The sequence below is a fragment of the Tympanuchus pallidicinctus genome, unplaced genomic scaffold, assembly GCF_026119805.1.
Source record: "Tympanuchus pallidicinctus isolate F22 unplaced genomic scaffold, pur_lepc_1.0 scaffold7, whole genome shotgun sequence".
NCBI lineage: Eukaryota > Metazoa > Chordata > Aves > Galliformes > Phasianidae > Tympanuchus > Tympanuchus pallidicinctus.
In genome coordinates, this window is record NW_026294791.1 from 8,085,043 (window position 1) to 8,103,901 (window position 18,859).

Below are 18,859 nucleotides of genomic sequence, written 5' to 3' on the forward strand. Positions count from 1 at the left end.
GTGAACCCTACACATCCTCGCTGTGTCCCCAGCTGCCACCCAGCCCCAAGCTGCCCTTAGCCTCATCCTGCTGGTGACCAGGGATGTCTGCAGGTGACTTGCTCTTTAAAGGCTGGCTCTGATCCTCGTGACTCCAAGTCAGATCTGTGATTGAGAACCCAACTGCAGGGAAGGGGTGCTGCAGCCCCATGCCAATGATGTGCTTCATAGCCCAACCGAAGTTAGTTTTCTCTGTGGACTCTCTGGAAATGGGTATTTTCATTTTTCCTTTCTCTTTCTTTCTCTCTCTCTCTCTCATTATTATTTTTTTTTTTCCCTTTGGAAGGCATCCAGCCCATCCTGGCACTCAACCCTGCAATGTGCCAAGTGGAGAGAGATGTTCACACGAATGTGCACATACCAGCGTGTGCCTGGCTGCAGGAGGGCAGCCTGCCGGCGTGTCCCAGGGACAGCTGTGGCTCCGGCAGGGTCAGGATGTGACATCACTGGCAGGAGAAAAACCCTCAGCCCCCGCTTTCTGCAACCAAAACCTCAGTCAGCGTGCGGCTGCTCTCTGTGCTGCAGGGCGTCCTGCCAGATTCTGGGCTTTTATTTTGAATTTTTTTTCTTTCTTTTTTTTTTTTCCCCCTCAGTAAGCGCAGAAAGTGCAGCGGGATTGTGTGCTGGCAGCCAGGCGTGCTGAGGATGAGGTGAGTGCTGGGGCTGGAAAAAGGAGTAGCATCGGTGTCCCAGCTGGTGCTGTGTTTCCTGCATTCCTAAGGATGCTCCTGGGGTGCTTTTAGTGCAGGTTGGGCAAACCCAAGAGAAGCGAAATGGGTGCTTGCAGGAGCTCTTCCCTGTTCTGTGGGTGTCCCAGTTTGTCTGCGAGCATGTAAATGCTGAGGGATCCCGGTTTGCAGCTGTGGGTTAGTGTAGATAGCTGGAAGTGAGCAGGCAGCCCAGGGTTTTGGCTGGTCAACTATCGTCCTAGGGCTGGTGGCAATCCTGGAGGTGGCTTTGCTATTGTCCAGTGGAGGGCAGGAAGTTTTGGGTAGAGAAAGCTGTGGGGATGCACTTCCAGCAGCTGGCTCGTGTCCTTCCAATCGTCTTTCTGGAGTTCCGGCACTTGGGATTGCGGCTGTGATGATGGAACGATCACCCTCAGGACTTACCTTGGCTACAAGCAAGTCCCTGTTGGCAGCAGCACCAAGAACAAGGTACCCCAAACAGCATCACCCCCAAAGTGTGCCGGGTGTCCCAGCACTGGAGAGATGAGACTTTGATTGGCTGTGGTTTGGGACATGGGGGGGGGTTGGATGAGAGGGCTGTGTGTCCTCTTAGTGAAATTGTGCTGGGTCTGCTTTGCATGAGGTGGGGATTTCCGAGTGTCAGCAGAGCTGGGAGAAGCAACAGCATAGGGAACTGAGCCTCCTTTGGGAGTTGGTCCCTCTAGAAATAGATGCTGGGGGCTTTCCTAGAGTATATCAGAAGCACACGGATTAACTCTGTGTTGGGGCTGGTGGGACTCTGCAGTCCCACTGTCTGGCGTGCTGGCCCTCGATCCCTCTCCCAGCATCGCATTTTGGCTTGTTTCCTGGAATGTTTTATCGTTTGGGTTATATTTGGGATCAGCTGCCAAGAACCCCTGTTTCTCATGGCCAGCCCAGCTGGGACTTGGCTCCAGCAGGAAGCGTGAGGAGAGCGAGAGGGACCAGAGCTCTGAAGCCATGCCCCCAGCATCTTCCTCCTGCATTTAAACCCTTAAAACCAACCTCTCTGCCTCTAAAACGAGTCTGGGCCACCACATGCTGTCAGCCCTAGGCTGGATCTCAGGGTTGTGTCACCTGCATTGTGAGGGATGCTCAGGGCAGGCCGGGTTGGGCTGTGGGGCATTTCTGCAAGGCCACCACCAAGAAGCCCCACTTGCACAGCTGCTCCAGGACAAGCTGAAAACCGAGTTTTAAGGACGTGGTTTAGTGGGCGTGGTGGTGATGATTAAACTAGATGATCTTAGAGGTCTTTTCTAACCTTAATATTTCTGTAAAAAAGACTTCTCTGCAGCGAAAAGCCAGCAGAGCTCCTGGCCAGCAGGCATCTGGAGGCTGTCTGTCTGTTTAGGGCTCTGGCTCACTGCCTTGACTCCAGGCTTGCCATGCAGGGACGTGGCAAGAGGGACTGCCCACAGAGCAGAGAAGGCATTCCCCCCCAGCACCAAGGGGGAGTCCAGCCTCTGGGGGAGCACCTGGGGAAGCACAGCGGGATGTGTGGGGTGGGCAGCTTTGAACCACAGCTTTGCTACATGGTGCTGAGCTGACTCCTCGTACTCCCCAGCATGGCTCACAGCACTTTGCTGACAGCTCCTGTGGTTCCAAGGCAGATGTTTGTGCAAGTGTGTAAGCGTCTCGGGCTGGATCCAGGGCTGGTTTGGGCATCGGACCCACTGCCAGCTGGAGGTGCAGTGTCAGTGCCTTTCTCCTTGTTAGCATTGACCCTGGTCAGTAATAATCACTAGGGGCACTCACAAAGTACTTTCTCTCCTCTGAAGCCAACTCTTGGCTTTTGCAGCCCTTAATATCAGGAGGTCCTTCAGGAGGGAGAAATTACTTTTGAAACTGGGGAAGCTGAGGCAGAGAGTGTAGCATTGTCTCTGCTGTAGCCCAGAGCTCAGCACTGCCCCAACCACTCCTCCCCACTGCTTTCCAGACTGAAGCCAATCTGGGGTCACAAAGGCAGGTCTGACCCGGTGGCTTTGCTCAGACTGGTGGGACTGATTGTGGTAGGCAGAGGAAGCTCCTCTCCCTGCTTTGCTTTTTTTCCACTCTTTTGTTTTGCTAGTTTCTAAACAGACTGTTCAGTGTTGTTCTTAATTTAAAACAAAGCCTTTGTTTGGCAGCGTTGTGTGGATTTCAAATGCTTTTTAAAAAATAAAACAACACAAAAACCCTAAAATGAAAGAAACAAAATCCTCCTCAGATTTGGAACTAGCAGCTGCCTTTGACCGTGAACTCACTTCCCTCCTATCCAGTTCGTTTCCTTTCTCCCCCAGCCCTGCCAGCCCTCTAGGAAATCAGGATTTCGCATGTCCCTGCCTGCTGCCATCCTGCAGCAGCTCAGCCCCACAGTTTAACCCTGGGCAGACTTGGCTCCCTGAGCCCTTAGTGCGTGGCTGTGGGTGCCAGCACCGCCCCGCTATGGGAAAGGCAGCACAGCAAAGCGGGCTGCAGCCATGCCAGGGCTGCTTGGGGGGGAGCTTTGATTTTGCACATGGGAACGGAAGGTGGGAGCTGCAGGCACCCACCCAGGCCCCTCGGCAGTGGGAGGTGTGCCAGCATAAGGCAGGAGCTGCTGCCTCAGCTCGCCCAGCGCTCCTATTGCAGGACTGTACCCTGAAAGCCCCACTCTTGGCCTCCTGCAGCTCCCTGTGCCTCAAGTGGATTTTCCTGCCCATCAGACCCTGTGCAGTCAGAGCTTTGGAGAGAGGTTAGGAAAGAATCTGGTTCCTGGCACATTGCCTCCGCCTGCTCCTTTTGGTTGTAAATCCCAGGATGTGTTCTTGGCTTTGCGTTAAATTGAATTTCTGGAGAACGTTTTTCTCCCTGATTCCAGTACGGATTCACGAGGCCTTTAAATGCCTCAGTAATTCAGTAGCGAAGCTGGCAGGGATCCCAGGAGCAAAACCACTCTCATTATCCAGCTGTGCCTAGCTGCAGCGAGCCTGGGGATGGGTCTGCTCTGCATTTGGGCAGCACTGGGTACTGCTCCCTTACTCCTGGGAACAGCTAACAGATGCACAGTAGGAAAACATCTGGCAGGTGTTTAGCAGGGTTCTTACTCCGTGTTTTGGTTTTTTTTTTTTAATTGATGTTTCATTGATGTTTCAAAGCATCGGTCCAGCGTAATGCAGGGATAACTGAGTTGTTCTCCCAAGCTCTGCGATGGTGGCAACGCATCACTGTATTTGTGGGGAAGGCTGTGGTTTGTCCCCACTGGCCTCTGGTGGCACCCGGCAGGGCTCTCCCATGATGCCATGTGGAAAATCCCACAGAACAGCTCCTGTATCCTGGAGAGACTCTGGGGGCAGCCCAGGCTCCTCCAGCAAGGTGGTTGGTTGATCTCTGCTGGATAAAACAGGATTTGCTTTTGACTTGGGACTGAGTTCATAAAGCAGAGTTCATACAGCAAGCTTTTGACTAAGAGATGCCTTTTTAATGACGAACACGCATCCAAGCTTCACTTGGACGCAGTTCCCTCCCACTCGTGACTTTGGGTATATCACTTCCCCTTTCTCTGAACCTTTTTCTTTTTTCCTATAACTCCTCCTCCCTGGGGGAGGCTGCCTGGGGTCTTTTGCGTCCCCAAATTTCAGCAGGGCGTTGAGCTCACTGTGGCCTTGCTCTCCCATTATTAACGTTGCAGAGGGGCACAGGGCACGTGCACGTTTCAACCTGTCCAAGAGCACGGGATTTCCACCGGAGCTTCAGGAAGGAAAAAAAGGAAATGCTGCAGACCCCATCTGCACTGGCAGCCTCAGGAAGGGATGACCTCAGCACTGCTGAGCGGTGACTTCCAGGTCACATCCCCTGTTCCCGGGGTGCTGTGGAATCGGAGCGCCATGGGGAGCGCTGGCAGCACTGGCTCCCGTGCATTGTGTCACATCCTGGCTCTGGTGTGCTTGGACGCTGTTTTCCTTCTTTGGCTGTGGGTTTTGTTCTTCTGAACAAACACGCAGGCAGAACGACAACAAGAATCCCCCCTTTTCCCATTGATCCGGGTGCTGGGGCTGTGTGAACCAGAAGCCAGCTGCAGTCACAGTGTTGTCCCTATGGCACTGGGGCTATTTTTCTGGGAAAGAGGCACAGCCCCTTCGCCAGGAAGGAAAGGCCACAGGTAGGCGAGTGCTGTTCATATCATACTTCATTGTACTTCATTGCAGTAGTTCTGGACAAAAGCCCTGGAGATAAGAAGCTCGCTCCCAGCATCCCGGTGCCATCTCATCTCAGTCCAGGTGTACATATGACCAAAATTTGTCTCCTCCTCTCAGATACCTCCAACCCTGAAGATCCTCAGTGCTAACCCTGGTGCTCTCACGCTGGCTGGGCCAACCCATGATGGCACTGTGTCTGAAGCAAGTCTTCAACAAAGACAAAACCTTCCGCCCCCGGAAGAAGTTTGAGCCCGGCACACAGCGCTTCGAGCTGTACAAGAAGGCTCAGGCCTCCCTCAAATCAGGGCTGGACCTAAAGGCTGTGGTACAGCTGCCTCCTGGCGAGAGCATCAATGACTGGATAGCTGTGCACGTGGTGGACTTCTTCAACCGCATCAACCTCATCTACGGCACCATGTCGGAGTACTGCACGGAGAAGAGCTGCCCCATCATGTCGGGTGGGCTCAAGTATGAGTACAGGTGGCAGGACGATAGCAAGTACAAGAAGCCAACCAAGCTGTCAGCCCCACAGTACATGTGTATGCTGATGGACTGGATTGAGATGCTCATTAACAACGAGGACATCTTCCCCACCAGAATAGGTGAGTGTGCTGTGATTCTAAAGGCGGCTGTTGTTGTAACGTGTGTAGTTTTCCAAGCTGTTGGTGCACCTCAGCTGTTGGTATTGCTGAGCTTTACAATCCCAAGAGCTCTGCTGATTACCTGCTTTGTCCAGGAGCTGTAGAGATTGACACTTCCCCTCCTGCTAAGCTGCTTTCTTGTATTTTTGGGGTGATGTTCAGGGGCTGGAGCTGGGGTGCTGGCCAGTGGGTTCTGGTGAAAGAAAGCTATCACCTCTCCCCTTCAGTAAGGGGAGCTGTTCTGGTTGCACAAACACATCTTTCCTTTTCCAAAGCCATTACTAGTCCATTCTTCAAGCATCTTTGTGCATCCCTGAGTGACTTCGGCCTCCTTGCTGGTGTGCTCCATTACCTTGGCTCTCATTTGTATAAGGGAACTTAGCTGGACTCACATTTCATGGCGCCATGTAGCAGGGAGGATTGCAGAGTTTGAGGACAATGCCCCAGGCACACTGCTGATTTCCATCCTTGCCATCTGCAATGCAGCTGTCCCAAGACAAAGATTTCTCTGCTAAGGCCACCTGATCACAGACAAATCAAACTTTTTTTTAGAAATGCCAAGTGTGACCCAAACTTGCTAACACTGTCTGGGGCTAACCTCAGCATCCTTGTCCCACTAAAGCCACAAAACCTGGAGCAGCGCGTGATTCAGTGGGACTCAGTCACAGTACTGTTGGCAGCCAAGGGAGAGGTGTTTTTGGGGTCAGAGTGGGAAAATCTCTCATGCTGGGTTCAGAGGCTCAGCTGGAAACGAGCAGAGACAGAGACAGAAAGGTGGAGGAGATTGGGCATCTTCCTTATCCCCAGGGAAATCCACCCACAGGGCTCAATCCCACTGAAAGGCTTTACAAATCCTTTGGAAGGAAAACTGTCTGTCTGCTGGTCATGATGAGACAGCTTCCTGGACGGGAGGAGCGTGGCTGTCATAAATCTCCAGCTCCTCCAGATGACCCGTATCAGTTAGCATGTTCTAGTGCTCATTTCCGCTCTCCCAACCAACATAGCTGGGCTGAAAAAAACAACAAAACCCTACTACATGCAGAATAAGCATTGTTCCCGTGGAGGGATAAGAATAAGTGATTCTGCAGGCATATTTTTTAGCAGCTGGTGAAACTATGTCAGTAGACCTCTTCGTGAGCAGATTACCACCTGTACAATAGCACCATCCCCAGTAATTGCTGTGCCTTCAGGAGCCTGCTGGCAGAAGTCACGTTCAGTTTCATTCAGTGTCTCAGTGGGAGCATGCCCAGCACCCAGAGTCACGGCCATTGGTAACACATGGGGAGGAGACTGTGGTGGATGGAGTTTGCAGGGCTATGTCAGCACCGACGTGTATGCCGAAACCTCTCCATTTTTAAATGAGCACAGACGTGGGGCTTGGATGAAAACCAGCATTGGAAACGCCCTGTACTCTCTGCCAAGCCTGTCTGTGGCTGGAAGGAACATCACTTGCAGCAGGCTCTGGGATGGTTCTTGGAAAACTCTTCTATGCTTAGACTCTGCTGTTCACGCATATTCCCAAAACAATGATAAAAGCAGAGAAAACTTGATGCATAATTCTTTCTCTCTATAACAAGAGAAAAATGTTCAGAATTCAGCTAATTACTGCAGTTTTCTCAACTGGCTGTTTTTAACTCAGTTTGTCTTCTATTTTCTCCCTGTTTTGTTCCAAAATTAATGCCACACCAGCTTGCAGCTGCCATCATACTATTAATTTCAAATTGCATTTGAGGGCTTATTTTTAGGAAAAGACGAATCATGGAACAATCCAGAGACCAGACTGGATGTTGGAAATAATATTAAAAACAATAATCCATCACGCAGCTCATTCAATTACTGCTTTTGGAAAGGACAAATACAATTGTAAAGAAGCAAAATAGTTTCACAGCACTGTTTCATCGTGAAAAAATGCAATTGGCTTGTGCATGAGGGCTGGGGGTGAGAGATGGTGAGGAGGATCCAAGGCCCACTCGTATTCCCTTCCCGTAAGTGCAGACGCTTTTCATTTCCTTTTCCCCACAGTCCCACATGACTTCCTTATGTTTTGAAGAGATCGGCACAGAGTGTGGAAAACAGACTTCTCTAAGTATTAAATCACACCTTGGGTTTCAAGGAAAACATCCAAGATAAACTGAAGGTGCTAATTCATTCTAGGGCAGTGAGTCACATTGCTCACCAGTGCCTTGATGAAATAGAACCTGCTGTATTTACAGCTCTTGCTCTGGCTTCCAGCACTTGTGATGCTCTGTGCTTTGCATCGCTGCTCTGCTCAGCTCATGTTGGTACCATTTCTGCTGTGCAGAAAGAGGAGGGCCAGCAGCCTCCTCACTGTAGTGGGCTGTGGACTGAGGTCTGCACGTGCATAGGGTGAGGGAGAGACTTTCTTCAGAAAACCCAGAGGATGGAAAAGAGAAGAGACTGAAATGTTGGAGAAGGGACTCAGGATGTGGTTGATTCCCACTGACCATGTTTCAAGTATTTCAGCTGGAGGAAGGTGTATGCATCTGGCAGGGGTTGGGTGGCTGGCTCTTGTCTGGAACCCTCTGGAGAGGTTATAGTTGGAGATGATCTGAGTTACAATCATAGAATCATTAAGGAACAGACCTCTGAGATAATCTAGTCAGACTGTTAACCCATCCCCAGCATGCTTGCTGAGCACGACCCTCAATGCCACATCTCCACAGTTCTTGAACACTTCCAGGAATGGACTCCACCACTTCCCTGGGCAGCTGTGCCAGTGCATCACTGCTCTTTCTGAGAGGGAAATTTTTCCTAATATCTGACCTGAACCTTCCCTGATGCAACTTGAGACCATTATTCTCATCCTATTGCTGTTACGTGGGAGAAGAGGCTGACCTACCAATCTCATCACAACCTCCTTTCAGGGAGTTGTGGAGTCTTCTGCAGTCTGAACAGTCCCAGTTCCCCCAGCTGCTCTCCGTAAGAGTTGTGCTCAAGACCCTTTACTAACTTTGTTGCCTTTCCTAGATTGTACAGATCTAGCTGTGTCATTGACCTCTCTCCCAGCCCATGTTTCCCCATGGTAGATGCTCACAGCACATCCTCAGGTTCCTGGAACAGAGTGTCACAAGAGAAGCAGACGTGGCTGCAACATGGGGAGGGAAAGCAGGGCCTGACAGTCCTGGCCACATGCTTCATGTGTACAAGAGAGGTGATGTGGGGAGAAAGAGCCCCAGCCACTCCCTTGTGTTCCACTGGGCCATAAGGACCGTAGCAGTGGTGATGTTGCAGCATGATAGGCTGAGAGGTGACCTGCTGGAGTCCATTGGTTACTACGTTGGCGGCCAGTCACCAACGCGGCTGGGCCACGTCTGCAGAGGGCGTGCACACACTGACACCTTGTGATGGACACAAGGAAGAGCAGCTCAGCTGCACGCCCTGAGTGATACTGCTGGGTTCATTTGAAGCCACAGCAATAGGTAGTCCAGAAGGGTACTGTTGGGTCTTGGCAGCCCAGTGATATCATTCATGACATCGTTTCATCATTAGGAGTAAGATGGCTTAGCAGCTCCTGTAGCTGCTATGCATCTCCATACAAGACCAGTGCCTGCTTTGAGAGGAGAAGGTATCAGGCAGAGGACAGTGACAAACTGGAGAGAGCACGTGGATCACTCCCTGCCTGCTGGCACCTTGCTGAGCTCCTGGCAGCAGCCGCTCATCCTTGGTCTCAGGACAGGCTGTTCAGAACAGCGTGTATTCCTCAGCTGTGGCCTGGGAACGTGCACTCCTGACAAATTACTTGCCATGATGGGTTTTTCTTTATTAAAAGAAATATTTTTATGGCTAGTTCTTCAGATCTGGTCTTTAGGAGCCACCCTAATGGCATGTTTCAGGCCCCCGCTGGGTGATTAGGGCTTTCCGTTGCTCAGCAAATTCTCGGTGCAGAAAGCTCAAATGAAGCCTTTGATAAAGCATGGTGTTTTTGCTGGCTGCAGGGAAGCCCAGCAGATTGCTCACTGTCCTTATCAACCAGTCATGCAGAGTAAGCCCCATAGCTAAGGGTAAGGGCAGAAGCAGATCCTTCATCAGTGGCATGGAGAAGTACATGGCAGAAAGCCCTAAGAGGAGCTATTAGAATCCTAAAGGGTGATGTCAAAGACTCCAATGGGTTTTGTCCTGCTGCAGGATGCTCATTGTTATGCAGGGCAGTGGCCATGAATCTCAGCCCCCTCTCCATGTAGGTGTGCTGCTGAGCCAAGATGCACAACTGCCTAAAGATGAATCCAAGCCATCTACCCATGGCACAAGCAGCCCAAGCTTGTGCCTTCTGCACAAAGCAAGGTGAGACCAGGCTGAGTGTGACATCGCTCCAGACTGAAGATAATTTTCTGTTACAAGTACTTTGACAATAAGCTCAGTGCTTATTGAGGAAAACTCATTACCATCTGAATTTTTTTTAGCTAAGAGATGTGCAAGCTGGCTATGGGAATTGTTTGGAAAGATTTTTAAGAGGTTAAGTGCTGCATTAGTAAGAAGCCAAGGGAGGAGACAGGTAGCACCGTGGGAAGGGAGGATTTTATTTTGCTCTATGCAAATTTGCATTGAATTGCTGGAGGGAGGAGAAAGAACCTTCAGGAAAACAAATTCCACTTGGTTCACATTCATCCTTCCAAAAAGTATATTCAGGGGCTTCAAAGCCAGGTTTTCTGTATTTTCCTTAGTTTCCTGACACTGACTGTATTACACCTCTGAGATTTTCACTGTCGTAACAATGTATCTAGATAAGGATGTGAATAGAGAGTAATAAATTGTGTCCTGGTACAAGACAAAGCCAAAAGTATATGTTGGTGCATGAACACCTTGGTGGGGTATTTCAGTAGGGAGCATCGCACAGGTGCAATCACATGACAGCCTCAAGACTGGCATTATTCTTCGTGTTTTAATGGCTTTAACTTGCTTCTGCTTTGCAGGTGTTCCCTTCCCTAAGCAGTTCCAGCAAGTTTGCACTAAGATCCTCACCCGCCTCTTCCGTGTCTTTGTCCATGTCTACATCCACCACTTTGATAGCATCATCAACATGGGTGCTGAGGCTCATGTCAACACCTGCTACAAGCACTTTTACTACTTCATCAGGGAGTTCAGCCTTGTTGACCATCGGGAGCTGGAGCCTTTGGTAAGGATGCCAAAGTGGGTTGAACACAGCTCTGGTAAATTCAGGCAGGGTCAGACTCTGCCCTGTGCAGGACATACAGCTCCAGACAGCTAATGTGGGTCTAGCAGGAGTTGCACTGCAGCCTCCCTTGGGAAGCAATTAAAGGAATTAGCCAAACAGAAAGTGAGAGACCTTGGACATAGCACGGAGGGGGGAAGTAAGGGGAAGAGATATGCAGTCCTGGCATATAAACTAGAAAATATGCAGTTTTGTAAGAAAAGCTAGTGTGTCACAGGCCATGTTGAATGTAATCTGGCCTATGGAAACCTGTTGTGTTGGGACAGTAATAGGGAACCCAGTAATTAGTATGCTGTGCAAAGGGATGGGCTGCAGAAAGGGCCAAATGCAGCGTGGGAGAGTTCAAAGACAAAGAGCTGAGAGAAGTCACAACATGAGCTGCCTGTTTATAAGTGCCACGGATGCACCTAACCCTGAGTGCTAAGTGCTTTAACTCCTTTCCTGCTTTCTTTTTTCTCTGTCGGTTTGCTGCCTCCTCTGCTCTGATTGCAATCTGGGAGGCTGGGATGATGATCCAACCAGGGGACACCTGAATGACAACAGCAGATTAATTAATTAATTACTTCATATAGTGTGACTGTGACCTATGTTATCACAATGGCCTTCAGCCACAGAAAATGACAGTTCAGCATCACTGTGTGCTCTATTATTCCTCATAACCATTCCTCATGATAAACTTCTTTAACATTGATATGTGGCCCATAGTAGTGTCATCTCCTTTGACCGATGCTTGTTAATGTAAATAATTAGCAGCTAATAGCCAAAGCAGAGGCTGACATTGCTAAAAAGGCTGTCAGTGCCAGTAACACTCATGCAATGTGAGATGATTTATGGTTCTGGATGATTCTGAGACGAACGGATTTTCCTGTGTGATGCAAATAGGGTTAAATTACAAGGAAATGAGGCACACTTCCCTCTGGTTTTGTACATCTTGTTTCCTGGTGTGCCCATTGCTTGGTATCCACTGCTTGGAATCCACATCATACAGCAGCCTCAAGCACCCGTGAGACCTCCTTCCACTCAGCAATGATGTCCTGTATGTGTGCAGGAGAGTGACCTGCAACCAGAGAGGGCTGAGTGCAGTGCTGGGCTGGGGAACTGGGACAAGGTCCTGAAGACTGCAAACAGTTTTCAAAGACAGAAAGTGGTCCTTCTGACCTGTTACCTCAGGAAGGCTGCACCTTGGCACTGCCAGCAGTCCCAAAATCTGATTGGCAAAGAAAAGCAGCCTGCTAGCTTACACAGAGCTTACTCTTGTCATCTCGTCCCTCCTGATGTTCAACACTGGTAGCTCAGGACTAGGTTTTGTAGATGAAGCATTTGGGAAATGACAGTGAGAGGAGAGAATTCTGGCTGTGGATGTTTGACCCTGAGTGGCTACTGGAAGAGCTGCTCATACTGAAAGGCTTGCTTATTTATTAGGGATATCACAAAGCAGGAGGAGACCCCAGGAGAATGACATCAAGCTAACAGCACTGAAGGCCAGAAATGTGAGTTGCCACCAGGTTTTCTGTGGCCCTTTGCTATTAGCACTCATTTGCATTACAGTGCAGCCATGGGATCCCTTGCCAGAACCACAGGCCCCTTCAGTGAGCTGTTGTCACCACCTGCAGGACAGACAGCACTTCCTGGGAGTACCTTGCATCCCCAGGCTTTGGGAGCAGCACCACTTCTCTGTCTGCTCCTTGCTGAGTCAGGACACGCAGCTCAAACATTTCAGCCCTTTCTTTGGATTGCTCTCAACACTAAAACTAACCTCTTGACATTGAGACCAAGGAGCATGCCAGGAAGGAACTGCTGGGGCAGAGAGGTTCCCAAAAGGGCCACCATGGGAAACAAGAACACTCTGAACTCCATACAGCCACCTCCTTGGATTATTTTTGGATACCTATCAAACTGCTTTGCACATCGCTTCACCAAAACCTGTGTTTTGCACTGACTGGTTCTTTTTTTTTTCCTTCCCTTCAATGCAGAAAGAAATGACAGAACGAATTTGCCACTGAAGCGATTTCAGCAGGCATACTCAGCAAGATCATTCAGCATTCAATGGGACAAGAACCCTGCAGTGGGAGATGTCTTCCCGAGGACTTGCTCTGGGCATTTCAACTGAACTATGAAAACTGCAGAAGAGCCTTTTTCTTCTTTGTCTTCGGATGCATCAATTTCCAAATGTTTTGTTAGCGAGACCTGCCCTGTAAGCAGGTGTGACCTTGACTACTGAGTCATGCCTGTTGCCTTTCTCACATGCATTGAACTATGATAACATGTGAGATCAGCTCCGTAAAGCTGGTGACATTTGATCCCAATTGACTCCATGGGGTTAGTTGCCAATGTCCCTTTTTTAACCATGAGCTATGAATGTCTCTCCTTCTGCCCTCATTTGTGCTTCACCAAAGGGACTTTTCTTTCCTCCTCCCACCCCCGGAAATTTTTCATCCTTGGAAGAAGGGACGTCAGGATGTTCTAAGATGCATCCAATATCACTTGGACTAATGGCAAAGTGGCCCCGTGACAAACGGAGGTGAAGTGGGCCACTTTTCAGAGTGATGAGCAGTCTACCTGAGTATCTTCCATACTCAGAAATTGCGATCCAACGTGAGGGAAAGAAACATGCCAGAAAACAAGTGACAATTCCTGATGTGTTGTCCTGGCTCTAAAAAGCAGATGCTGGTTGTAGAAATCATTGTCTTTCCATTACTCGACTGCAGCACAGACATTGTTCTTTTGACAAGAGTTGGATTTTTTTTTAATTATTATTATTCTGGGGGAGTTGAATTGTCTGAGCCACAGTGTTGTTATGTTTGTGTTTCTTTGCCTTTTTCTGGGAAAGTTTTATACAGAAGATACAGTTGATATGTATAAAAAGAGGTTTGCCCATTCCAGGGGAAAGGGGGGTGTGGGTAGAAAATGTAAATATTTAAGACAGCACTCAAGTTCGCAAGTGGATTTTTAGTGCTCAAAGCACTTATTTTATTGTGAAAATCTATTTTTTTTAATCTTACGTACCAGATGTATATTTTTACATGGGAAATAAAATGGGACAACATGGACACAAAACCATCCGATACATCATGCCAATATTTTCTGTGTAATACCATCATTAAAAGTCCAAACATTTTTGTTCTGTTACTAATTAAAGAAGCAGGAACGAACCTGGTGTCCTTTCTTCTTCCCTCATTTGTAGTAAGATGTCACGAGAAAGCACCCGGGATAACCTGACTGAATTTCCCTCACAGCTGTAACACCGATGGAGCTCAGTGTCGTGTCGAGACCTCAGCAACAGGCAGCTTTGCAAAAAGTTGTGCATGATGAAGAAAACTCTGCAAGTGCCTGCTGAAAACTTGACTCAGTGGAAGTCTCTGGGATTTAAGCCTGTGCTAGGGCAGGGGGCTGGCAAGTCCTGAGCGGATGGTGACAAAACCATGATGTGAGCTGGTCTGAGATATTCCTCCTCTCTTTGTGAAAGTTTTTGAGATGTAAAAGAAAAGGTGGGAAGAGAGAAAAATGAGCTAAGGGTTAAAATTCTGATCACAAAACCACTGGGGGGTAGAAAAGGATAAGATGTTAATGACATGAGATCTATTCCTGGATTGCTTTCTTTGAGGTGGGAAATGCTGATTCTAGCAGAGATTTCACAACGAGATGCAAGATTGTCTCTTGAATGCATGCAGCTTTTTCCTTCTGGAGGCTGGCAGCTTTGCTAGCACAGCTTGGCCAGCCGGATTTCCTCATGAAGGTCAGGGAAGGACGAATGACTCACAAGTGTCAAGAAAACCTTGAAGACAGAGTGTGGCATTCAGCTGCCTGCTGCAAAGAGACCCTGAGTCAGAGCTGAAATGCCAGCAGTGTGGGGAACTGAGTGCACGTCTGTGTGGAAGTAAAACAGCAACAGCAAGCAAGGCTGCTTACACGAGAGAATCTCTTACTGTAGAGAGCATGGAATGGAGGACAGTGGATTCATGATTCTTTAACATATAAGACTATTCAGCCTGTGTTAGAAGAGAAGCTTTGCTGCAATATGGGTAACACTCCAGATGCTATTTTATTAAAAACTTTAATAATGAAGATGTACCACTTGGGATTAGCCGTACTGTAACAGACCCATCTTTTTTCATTCAATATTTTACATTCACTGGGCCAGTTTCCAATTGCTTTGGACTATGCCCTAATGACAGTGTGAGCAGTAAGAGTTCTGCCATCCATTCATGTGGCTGATTTGGTAAGCAATGTAAGAGCTGGCAGTTTTGGAGCAACTCACAGTAGGCATCCCAAGGACCAGCGCTGTCCTCGTGATCTTCCTCCCTTGGGTCTTATCATCTTGCATCTTTCCAGTAATGCCAGGATTCTCTCCACTTATATGCACTTATATGTGTACTGATGGAGTGCTTTGACCAACAAGGGAGCACAAATTTGGCTGGATGAGTGCCCTATGAGTTGATCTGATTTACTCTGGAATGTAAGGCAAATAGAAAGAAAAGAACAGTATGAATGTCTGGGCATTATGTGTGCTCCTGAGGCATAAAAAGCAGTAGCAATCATTAATGAATGGTTTGTATAGTGGATAAAAGCACCTTTTTGTTTGTTTCCAGAAAGTTTGGTTAGCTCGTGTCCAGTAGACCATATATTTTCCAGGTCCCATATTACTTTGGCTTCCTATTAAATACAGTCAGTTCAGGAACTCTGCCCTCAAAGGCAGTGGACTGGCACTGTGTCAAGGTGTGAGTAGTCCTCATGGGTCTACAGGAAAAGCAAGTTTCACGTTGGCATTTGCAAACATCCATACTAGCACTTTTAACGTCCACTTTGAGAACTTTGCTTTGTCCCCTTCTGTGTACAGCTTTGGCACACAGGATCCTGGAAGTATAGAGGGAAATATGGTCTCTATTTGTAGGCGCATCCCATGTTGCATGTAAATCATCAGGTTTCCTGAGAGAAACAGCACCTTTTTTCCTGTGTGAAGAAGGGCTGCTCACAACAAAAAAAATGACACTGAAGTCTGCAGGTTTAATCACCCAAATGAGGAGTATAATTTTCAGAGAAACGGAGGCTGTGTAGCTTCCTTGAGTAGCAGAGAGAACGGTACATGCTCTGTGCTCTGAAAACCAGACTAGGGTAGATTGCAGGTGCTTAAATACAGATTTAGGTGCTTGGCTGTGGGCAGAAAACTGAGGGATAATTCTAGTCAAGGCTTAAAATCATTTTAGTAGTACATAGACTGTGATCCAATTGTAACATGGCTAAATCAAAATTACCTTTGGTAATTATTTTGGTAATTATTTCTTATGTGCTTAACAGCCAATATGGGCAGCTCCTTATGTTCTCCGTGTGTTGCAGAGGTAAAAAGCAGACACATTCTTGAAAAGGTATTAAAAGGAAAAATCATGTGGAGCCTAGTAATTTTACTGTGGTTAATACAGCAATTATAGTGTTTGAGAAGGTGCTTTTTTCTTCACTTTTTGCAAGAATTTATCCTGAAGTATTAGCTTAACCATTTCCTAGAAATGCCAAGCCTATCTCATTAAAAACAAGATGAAAACAAAAATCCTTTCTTTAATGCTTTACAGCAAACCAGGTTGAAACTTAAGTCTTGCCCTCTTGTTAAGTGTGCCATGCATTTGGGTTACCTTGCAAGTAACAAAGGGGAAAGATTCAAGAATACACATTTTGCTTTGAGAATGGATACCCACTTATACAGACAGAAAACGCTGTGCTGTGCAGGAGCCCTTTAAACCAGCAGATAAAGGTGTGACAAGAAACAACAGATGGAAATTAAAATCCAGATAAATTCCATTTGAAAATAAGCTACAAATGTTTGACATCATCTCTGAGCACAGACAGTTCTAAATGCTGAGGATTTGAAAGTGCTTGGATTTGAGTTGCTCTCCCGAACTAGCCTTTAATTCTGTTCAAGTGGAGGAATACAAAGGAAGATGCTCAAGAATTACTCCTGAGCCCTTCAAGGATAAAAGGTTTCTAAGTACTGTTAAAAGAGAGAGACTGAGGAACATCCTCAGCTAAGATGGGCTTCTAGAGGTCCAGGTGGGGAAGAGCTGTCAAGAGAGGCATCACTGTGGGTAAATCTTCAGGTAGGCTTGCCTCTTGTTAGATATCAGAGCACTGCATGAATACACACAAGCACCTCTAGGAAACAGCATCAGTGCTTATGCTGTTTGAAGGACAATGTGCTCTTTCATGTCAGTTTGGTGACAAGAACAAAACGTGCCTTTATCCTATAAGAGGATATCAAAAAGGTATCCTGGCATTCAATACACCCCATTCTGTCCTGCAGCCTTCAGGTTTAAGCAGTCTGAAGCCCTGCTCTTCTGTTTCTGGACTGTTTTCTTTGAACCTATGTGAAGAGCTGGCAGCTTTCTAAAGCTGTGATGTATCCTTCTGGCCCCTTGGCAGAGAAGGCAGCAAAAGCAAGTAGCCCATGTCTTTGCTTGCGTTAGACTTGTTGAGCTTGTGGCTTTGAGAGTTGTGGGTACCAATCTGCATGTCCAGATTGAAACCATGCCGTTCCGGCATGCTTACGGATTAAAGCTGTAAATCACTGACTGAGCTGAATTTCGTGTTTCTCTTGAGCCATTTTAACAATAGCTGACACTAGCAGAACAGAAGAGCTTTGTGTGAGAAATGCTGCTAACAACAACTTATTGGCCCTGTATGTGGCAGCAAAGTTAAATGTTGTGGTTCTTGTATAAATAAAAGTTCCTCTCCCTGCAGAGCACTTTGGAGATGCATTTGGTGCTTAGGGGAAAGGAACTTACTGTCCCCTGTTTGAAATGTGGTAGCATTGTATGCAAGCTCCTAGTTATTTGCAAATACAAGGTAAGGAATAGTACCTCACAGGAGTTTTTGCTGGACTGGATTTTCATCTTCATTTATATATATATATATATATACAGACTCCATGTTTCCCAGTTTACATCTTTTTACTTAGTCTACTACAATGAGTGGAGGATTGAAATGTCACCCAAATAGAGAGTGACCTTTTAAAATGTCAATCTGAGTTTATACGGAAGAAAGCTCTTCTTTGCCAGGGATATTTCTCTGCAAATGATTCTACCACCCTGCTCAGCCTTACTGAAATAGCACCGATAAAAAGGCTCAGGAGGAGAAAGTTAACTCCTCAGAAGCAGATCAGAGCTTCTCTTTGTAAAACTAAGAGAAGAAGCTCATCCGCCAATTCAGAGGCAAGGTTTCTGTTATTAGTGAGCCTTTTTTCTCTTGCTGCTGAAAGACTTGTTTATTCCTGAAGGGGGGTGAAAAAAATGAGGCTAGAATATGGATAAGCTACTGAAGAGTGTTTTGTGTTTGGTATCTGCATTATTACTGTACTTTCTCCTTTCATCTCTCTTAGCCTGATCTGCTTGAAGATGTATTGGGCTTACTGGGTGTCAGGAGACACAATGTCAATCCGCCTGCTTTAGCCACACTGCTTTGAAAAGCAAAGGAGGTGGAAACTTTCTCCTTGTTGCCTGAAAAACTGCAGAAATATGCAAGCCCCGAGCTTGGTCTTGAGGCTAACCTGGAAAACCCATGAAAAATCAACAGCTTACAAAGAATGCCTGTAGGAGCATAGGACAAAGACAGCAGGCAAGGAAATGACCTTTCAAACTATCTGCTATGCTGCTGGCATTACACGTGTCTACAGTATCAATCTGACAGGAAAGCCAGAACAAAACCAAAAAAATCCAAGAAGACTTTTCTATAAAGTTATCCTATCATCCCTTCTGGGCCCTAGCTCTTCACAAGAGCAAATATTTGATGAAGCCATGAGATGAGAAAGACTCTCTGGCTTTCTTGAATGCACTGGTGCGTGTGAAGCTATTGCCTTCACAACAAGCTGAATGCTGTTTGATTGCTCATTCCTGTGGTGTTTTTTTTTTCCCCACTAATCCACCCTGGGTACATTCTAGAGGATCCATGCCAGGACTCCAGGACAGATCTTCCCATTTTTGAGGACATTTCACGGTAGCCACACCTGCAGTGCCATACCTCCCATTTTCTCATACAAATGTGGGGTTACCATATATCTCGCGCCTGGGCTGGGCAAGAACAATCTTGCCAAAAGCTGAGAACAGCCACTGTGTTCACAAGGCGCTGAAGAAGCAGGCACTC

The 18,859-nt window shown here is 47.4% G+C and overlaps 1 protein-coding gene across 6 annotated transcripts; it reads left to right on the forward strand.

Moving 5' to 3' along the window:
• Positions 1 to 455: 455 nt before the first annotated feature.
• MOB3C (MOB kinase activator 3C) lies at positions 456 to 13,887 on the forward strand. Of its 6 annotated transcripts, none has more exons than XM_052666567.1 (5): positions 457 to 689; positions 1,061 to 1,196; positions 5,021 to 5,505; positions 10,476 to 10,678; positions 12,709 to 13,887. In XM_052666567.1, exons 3-5 carry the CDS (start codon positions 5,085 to 5,087, stop codon positions 12,736 to 12,738), a joined length of 654 nt encoding a protein of 217 aa, XP_052522527.1. In that variant the 5' UTR covers positions 457 to 689; positions 1,061 to 1,196; positions 5,021 to 5,084; the 3' UTR covers positions 12,739 to 13,887. The 6 variants fall into 6 exon arrangements, with proteins under 6 accessions (XP_052522529.1, XP_052522527.1, XP_052522528.1 ...); XM_052666568.1 differs by having other exon boundaries at positions 1,064 to 1,196; XM_052666570.1 differs by having other exon boundaries at positions 1,097 to 1,196.
• Positions 13,888 to 18,859: the final 4,972 nt, after the last annotated feature.